At 36.2% G+C, this 7,500-nt stretch overlaps 1 protein-coding gene across 1 annotated transcript; it reads right to left on the minus strand.

The window, feature by feature from the left end:
* Positions 1-874: 874 nt before the first annotated feature.
* LOC132178929 (putative RNA helicase SDE3) lies at positions 875-4,465 on the minus strand. The gene is made up of 3 exons (XM_088515854.1): positions 3,463-4,465; positions 2,753-2,974; positions 875-2,133 (listed from the first exon to the last, which is right to left on the minus strand). Exons 1-3 carry the CDS (start codon positions 4,435-4,437, stop codon positions 1,198-1,200), a joined length of 2,133 nt encoding a protein of 710 aa, XP_088371980.1. The 5' UTR covers positions 4,438-4,465; the 3' UTR covers positions 875-1,197.
* Between the last annotated feature and the right edge of the window lie 3,035 nt (positions 4,466-7,500).

Here is a 7,500-nt window from a genome sequence, read left to right on the forward strand (position 1 = left end):
AAACTGACTTTCTCTTCTTCTTCTTTTTGTGTTGTCTTTTTCTTCTTGTCATATAAATGTGCTCTTTTTTCTTTTGTAATTTTTTCGTTTTCTGATGGTAATTATAAAGTTAAATATATAATAAGTTCTTGGGACGATACCAAAATTTTTATCTTTCTATCTTTCTAAGTGTTTTTTTTTTTTTTTTTTTGAAAATTTACTTCCTGAGTTAATTGAAATGTTAAGAAAATTTTTATTGTCAAAATTTTTTAACTCCATTAGATTGGTTGAAACGCACCGTTTTGCCACGTCAATATAATAATTTTTTATTAATTTAATTTAAAAAATGAAATAATTTTTTTTAAAAAAAGTTAAAAATAAAAAAATTGAAAGGGTGGCTTCCGGCCACCCTTAACCTCAAACAGAATTGACCGGAAAAAAAAAAAAAAAAAAACTTAAGGAGATAAAAGTTTTGGCGCATTGGCTTAAAAACTTATGATATATTTACCCTAATTATAATTGTATAAAGTTTTTATCAAAAAAATTTATGAAATCTGAAAATTACAAAAGAAACAAGCTTGAAATCTGACAAAATCATAAAGGTAATCAGTCCATTATCCCAACAAACGTGAAATCTGAAAATCAAGAATATGCAGTAAAAAACAAATCTTATGTCAGATCAAACCTACAGCTCCGCTAGACTAGTTTGTCTCATTTGAAGATTGTTTTCCTCTCCTTTTAAGGAAAATAATTTCAAACCCCCATTTCGTTCAATGATAATATATATAATATGAAACCTGGCGTTAATTTAATTCCTAAGGAACGAAAGTGTGTTTTCCCACAAAATATTTTCTATCAAAACAATTAATAGAGCCACAGGAATCCGTCTGGAAACTAATATGATGCAAAGACCGCTTGAATGATATACAAATAGTTAGTGAAGTAACAAAATAATCCCAGGAATCGGTTTTTGCTTGTTAATAATGCATGAGATGAATCTGAAGAGTCATCAAAAAACACGAGTGCATGGGAAGAGAGAAGGAAATAAAAACCAAGTTGCATACGAGGTCTAACAGTTATACATACAGCTTCAATTCGAAGGCGAAGCAGAAACAAGACACACTAAAGTAGACGCCAAGTAAGATGAGAGCATGTACACAAGTGCATATTGCTGTTCACACAAAAACAGTTGAGATTGAAGAGAGTGACAGAGAGGTACTATCGGTCAAAGTCATCCAGCTTTGTGATGAACACTGGATTGTCGGGGCTCCTATACGGCTCGAGTTCAAGAAGTCTTTCAAAATATGACTTCCTCAATCCATATTTCCTACCCACGTCAAAGCGGACCCAACCTGAAGAGTCTCTGGGTGCACCAGTAACTATAACTGATGTATTATCGTTAGCAAAATTAGCCAAAGCTACCATTGCCTCCGGCTCCGTGGCTGATGAGGCATCCACTAGAAAAATATGGCTAAAATGTCCAGCAGCTATGCCTTCATTGTGCAATCGAAAGCTACTCACAAAAGTTGATAGAATTATCCTGTATTTCCTAAGATGCTGGAGTGAAGGACAAGCAAATAATTCCCGCTCTATAATGTATGAGCTAAGAATGTCAATAGGAACCCCATCTATCTCTCGAAATGCAGCGTTGGCTCGAAATATATCCGACTCTGGGATCTTTACCTTTAGACTTCTGTTCAACACATCACATGTGCTGTTTATAGGAGCACATACAAGAATTCGATTATCTGGGGAGGTTTTATATGCTTCAAATACTGCTTCTTGAACAACAACTCCAGTTCTTGATAGAGACTTATTTGCCCTATTTACACTGAGTGAGCCGCAAAGAAGATAAGGTGGTGAGCTGCGAAAGCTTAAAATGCGATGAACAGCAGAGAACTGATCTGCACCAAGTTCCTGATAGGCTCGAGCTGGTGGGTTGAGGATGTTCTTTCGGGAGATACATTCAGGAAAGAGGAAGTTTAGGAGCAAAGGATGTGATGCAGCTTCTACTGCCTGATGAGCCCTTTTTAGACATACTCTGTTGAATGAGAAGCTGATGTCATATTTGCGAGTTGAACAATGCTGTGAATGGAAATCATCTCCAAATTCGACTAATACACAAGTGCTCTTCACCACGCGATAGATCAAACCCTGCTTACCATTTTGATAGTTAGTGCTGTAGATATAATAAAGAAGTGAATTCATAAACACTCTTACGTACTGAGATTTTAAGAATCGTTAAGGTTTTATAAACCAGGGCTTTAGTTTCTTGTTATAATGCCAAGAAGAACTAGAGCAAAACCACAACAGAACTAGGAGATTCCATCAAAGATTCATATCTTATAAAATATATTCTACAATTGGAAGGAATAGTAGATTAATTTGAAACGAAAAATTAAAGGACAATTAATATTATCACACAATGGGAAGGATAAAGAAGGATGAAAAATATATTTGATCTTTTTTTTGGCGAGCCCTAGATTTGTTTATACATCTAATTGCAGTCCGTGGGTGATAAATGTTCACCATCAATTGTTGTTTTTTAATAATTAATATCAATATCTGGTCAAACATTTGATGTCATGGCGTGTGATAAGGACACATCCTCCTTGTCTTGATTTTTAGCTTACTATCTTTGTTGCCAAAGTAGAAAAGCGCAAGCACCTCTAACCTCCTCTGAATTTCTCAAGTGAAGAAGGATATATAGTAAGTAGATTTCCCTTATATTGGCACACAACTATTGGCTGTTTTAATGGAAGTGGAAGCATACCTTAAACGGCTCGACTGTTTTACCCGAAGGTCGTGCATAGACCAAGTCTCTTGATAAAATGAATGGCCGCTTCTCAGGAACAGAATCAATCTCAAATACCACAAAGATTTTATCATCCTTCTCAACATTTCTATTATAATTTTTGTACTCGTTTGACCTTTTATAAATTTGAGCTTCTTGCAACTCCAAAATCACGTTCTGCAATTGGAAATCACTCCATTTCTGATTCCAATAAAAGCATAAAGTTACTTATCAAAAATAAAACCATAAAATTACCACAAGCCAAAATGAAAATGTTGAAAATTGGAAATAACACTCCCCAAGAGATAACACAAAATAAAAAAGAGGAATATTCAACTTTATTCAACTTGATAAAATAATTTACTTACATGGGTATTTATAGAATACAAATGACATTTCTAATTTCTTCACAATAACTTCATTCATTTACATCTTATATAACTCCCATGTAAAATAACTTTTGAAAAACTAAAAGACACAACCTCTTCAACTCACTTAATAACATATGAGAATATAAAATGAAAAGACACTTAGTAACATATATATGAAAATATGAAATGAAAAGACTCAACTAAATATTAAAATTAAGTTTATTATTCAACAGAAAAAGCATACCAAGTTATGTTCTTGACAAAGCAGCTTACTTATAAACAGTTAGAAGGATGATATCGAAGGGCATTCATGAGTACCTCCAAGTAGAAATCCTCAGCATATAACAGAGCAGCAAAGTAATGCTTATAAGTTGAAGGAGACAAAGGCTGCTTTAGAACTGCTGGCACAATGTCTTTCTTGATTAGACCTTTGATATCCTCAGGAATTGCATATATAGGTGAACCCTTTTCCCATACATAACTCGTCTTGGTTTCTCCATTTATTTCATCAGAGGGAGCCATATAAAGAATCGGCTTAAAGGCTGGAGTTTGCGAAGGGGAAGATGGAGGTGGCCGAGAGGAAGAAGGAGGTCCATTGTAGGGAAATGGGGACGGTCCAGAGGAAGATCGGGATGACGGGAGTGGCTTAGATGATGATGGGGCTAGTGAAGGTGAAGATTGAGGTGGTTTAGAGTAAGTCGGAGAAAAATATTGTGGAGGGGGTTTAGGGCTGTTGGGGGAAGATACAGATGATTTAGAAGATGGACTAAAAGAAGAGGGAGGCAGATTAGATGAAGATGCAGACGATTTATAAGGATATGTTGGGTCTTTAAGGGAAGATGAAGATGGAGAAAGTTTCGATGCAGATTGATGTGGTTTGGAGGAAGATAACAATGGATTGGGAAAAGATGGAGGCTGTTTAGATGTAGATGTTGCGGAATTAGAGGACGAAGGAGATGGACTAGAAGAAGATTGGCCATGGGATGGTTTATATGAAGATTGAAATGGTCTAGAACTTGTTGAACTCTGATGAACTTCATTCCTTCTTTCCAATAACTCCTGAATACGTTGTGGATTGGTTGTCGGTGAATCGCCGACATTTGGTTGACCAAATGGAGCACTCCGCGTCACCCGAGTCACCCCAGTCACCCGTGAGCTTGGAAAATTTGGTGGGGTTGTATTGAATGGATGATTTTCGTACACTGGATTTCTGTTCCGAACATTATGATCATCACGACGACGTTCGTCTTGGGAACCAAATATAAGTCGCCAGAGTCCTTGAAGAAGATCCATCTGTGATCAAAACACACTCATTTAAACCCTAAACTGTTTGGTTCCTTAGAATTGAAACGAAGTTCTGACTTTTGAACTCGTTTTAATCGTACTTAAAAGAACATACCGAATGAAGCGCATGCGACTTGATTTTCTAAAGTCAGACAGTGGACCCCAGTCTATGCTATTTCTATTGGTTGCTATGTGGTGCTTTCGTCTCATCTTAGAATGCTTCTTGGAGAAGCTTTAAATTCTTTTACTTCACAGTGAAGTATTCCTTAGCCTTGAAGTCTTTCTTTTGCCGACAGCCACTTATATATATATATATATATATATATATGACTGATGCCATTCGGTCATATTATTGAGGGACGAGTAATGATGGAAAGCACGCCTGGCGTGCATCAACAGTGATGCACGCCAGGCACAAAAATTTTTTTTTTTATTATTTTTTTATTATTTTATTATTTTTTTAAAAAAAATAAAAAAAAAAAAAAAAAATTTTTTGCACTGGCGTGCGTGGGCGTGCCACGCACGCCGCGTGCTTCGCATCACAACAGGGACAGCAGCAGCTTCGTAAAAGAAAGAAGAGAGAGCACAGTAGCTTGTTTTTGAGAGAAAAAAAAAATTAAATAATAATAATAATAATAATAAGAGAGAAAAGAAAGCAAGCTCTTAGAGAATTAAGATATTAATTTCTCTTTTGTATTTAATTTTCTTTTGTGTGTTTGTGAGTTTGGGTGTATTGGGGCTTTTGAGTTTGAGTGGTTTTGTTTGTACTTCATCTTTTGTTAGTGAATTTTTCTTAGATCGTCTCCGTCAGTAAATGCAGGCTTGTTAAGCCGAATCACTTAAATTTTGGTGTCTTGTGTGACTGATTGTTATTGTCTATTATGCTATTTTTTCTGTTTCATTTGTGATCCTATAATTATTTTATCTCAACAAACTGGTATCAAAGCTTGGATATTTATTTTGCGGGATGGCTACTGCAAAATATGAAGTAGAGAAATTTGATGGTTAAAATAGTTTCAGTCTTTGGCGTATCAAGATGCGAGCTTTATTACGACAACAAGGCTTTGCGAAGGTTTTGGAAGCACCAGAGGAAAGAACTGGTATTAAAGCAATTGAAGAAATTGAAGAACTTGCGAAACTTGATGAAAAAGCCCACAATGCAATTTTGTTGTTTCTTTCAGATGGAGTTTTGAGAGAAGTTGTCGATGAAGAAACTGCCGCTGGACTTTGGAAAAACCTGGAGAGCCTATACATGAACAAGTCCCTCACTAACCAGTTGTATTTGAAGCAATGGTTATATACTCTTAAGATAAAGAAGGTATGCCTCTTTCTGATCATCTTTATGACTTTAATAGAATTATTTTGAGGGTTAAATACTAAATTAGTCCCTGCGATTTCACAATTTTATTTTTTCCTTATTAGGGTTTCATTTTTATCACAGGAGGTCCCTGTAGTTTTGATAATAGACCAAGTTAGTCCTTCGTCAGTTGACCGTTAGTTGACTTAACGGAATTCCACGTGGACCAATCAAATGTTGACACGTGACACCTACTAAAATATTTTTTAAAAAAATGTATTTTCTAAAAAAAAGAAGATTGGCGGCCACCCCCTTGGCCATTTGGGGGTGGCCTGGCCACCCCCATCTAGCCGGATGGGGGTGGCTCGGCCACCCCCAGTACCCACTGGGGGTGGTTTTGGCCACCCCCAAGGCTCCATGGCGGTGGCTGAGCCACCCCCAATGGGTACTGGGGGTGGTTTTCGGCCACCCCTTTGGGCTTCAAGGGGGTGGCCGATCCACCCCCTTGGTGCCCAAGCCACCCCCATCCAGCCAGATGGGGGTGGCCTGGCCACCCCCATGGCCAAAGGGGGTGGCCAAATCTTTTATCTTTTATCTTTTTTTTTTTTTTTAGAAAATACATTTTTTTTAATTTTTTTTTTTTTTAAAAAAAAATTAAATATGTGTTACATGTCAACATTTGATTGGTTCACGTGAAATTCCGTTAATTCAACTAACGGTCAACTGACGGATGATTAACTTGGTCTATTATCAAAACTACAAGGACCTTCTGTGATGAAAATGAAACTCCAAAGAAAAAAAAATAAAGCTATGAAACTCCAGAAGATCCGAAGTATTTAGCCCTTATTTTGAATCTAAAAGGAGGATGAAAAAGGATTATTAAAAAAAAAAATAAAAAAAAAATGAGGTATTAAAAAATTAATAATAAAAAGAAAGACGTACAAAGATAAGATAAAGAGCGCAGACAGAGAGGACTTTGATTCTCTGGCGGTCTTCAACCAATTGGCTGAAATGCGCATTCCCTGCACTCGCAGGGGTTGAAGGTGAAAGATTAAAGATTTTCCATAACCTTTCCACACAAACAACCAAGCGGGTATTGCCACATCACCAGGCTCAGCTGTGGCTCCCATGCATTGGCAAACTCCAAGCATTCGTGCGTAGACTGCGGAGCACTGGATATATAGTGCAGACTGAAGGCTACGGAGAAGGGTAGAAGAGAGGTTTCCTTCCTCGTACTATATTATATTATATAGTCGTATGAAGCTGTGAAAGGGCCCACAATATGCACTTTTTCGCTTATACACTTGGACGGACAAGATTGTCCTTCCACAGACATCGGACAGTGTTCAAGAAAGCGTGGGTTAAACTGACTTTTTCTTCTTCTTGTCATATAAATGTCCTCTTTTTTCTTTTGTAATTTTTTCGTTTTCTGATCGTAATTTGAAGGGTTAATATATCATTAGTTTTTTTGGTCAACGTGTCAAAATTTTTATCTCCTTACAAGGTTTTGTTTTTTCAATAATTTACTTCTCGAGTAAATCTAATTGTCAAAAAAAATTTTACCATCAAAATTTTTTAACTACCATTAAATTAGTTAAAATGCATTATTTTGTTACGTCAACACAATAATTTTATATTAATTTAATTTAAAAAATTTTAAAAATAAAAAAATTGAAGGGGCCGGCCACCCCTAACCACCGCTTGGGTTTAAGGGTGGCCTGTCCCTTCAAATTTTTTTTTAAAAAAATTATTTATTTATTTTAAATTAAATTAAA

The sequence above is a fragment of the Corylus avellana genome, chromosome 4, assembly GCF_965113065.1.
Source record: "Corylus avellana chromosome 4, dhCorAvel1.hap1.2, whole genome shotgun sequence".
Taxonomy (NCBI): domain Eukaryota; kingdom Viridiplantae; phylum Streptophyta; class Magnoliopsida; order Fagales; family Betulaceae; genus Corylus; species Corylus avellana.

Bases quoted from the DNA above. Each gene is read 5' to 3' on its own strand.
- LOC132178929 (XM_088515854.1), bottom strand. From the start codon at position 4,437: ATGGATCTTCTTCAAGGACTCTGGCGACTTATATTTGGTTCCCAAGAC. The intron at 2,975-3,462 runs GTACTCATGAAT...TATTGGAATCAG, and splicing joins CTGAGGATTTCTACTTGGAG to AAATGGAGTGATTTCCAATT. The intron at 2,134-2,752 runs GTATGCTTCCAC...AATGGTAAGCAG, and splicing joins AAACAGTCGAGCCGTTTAAG to GGTTTGATCTATCGCGTGGT.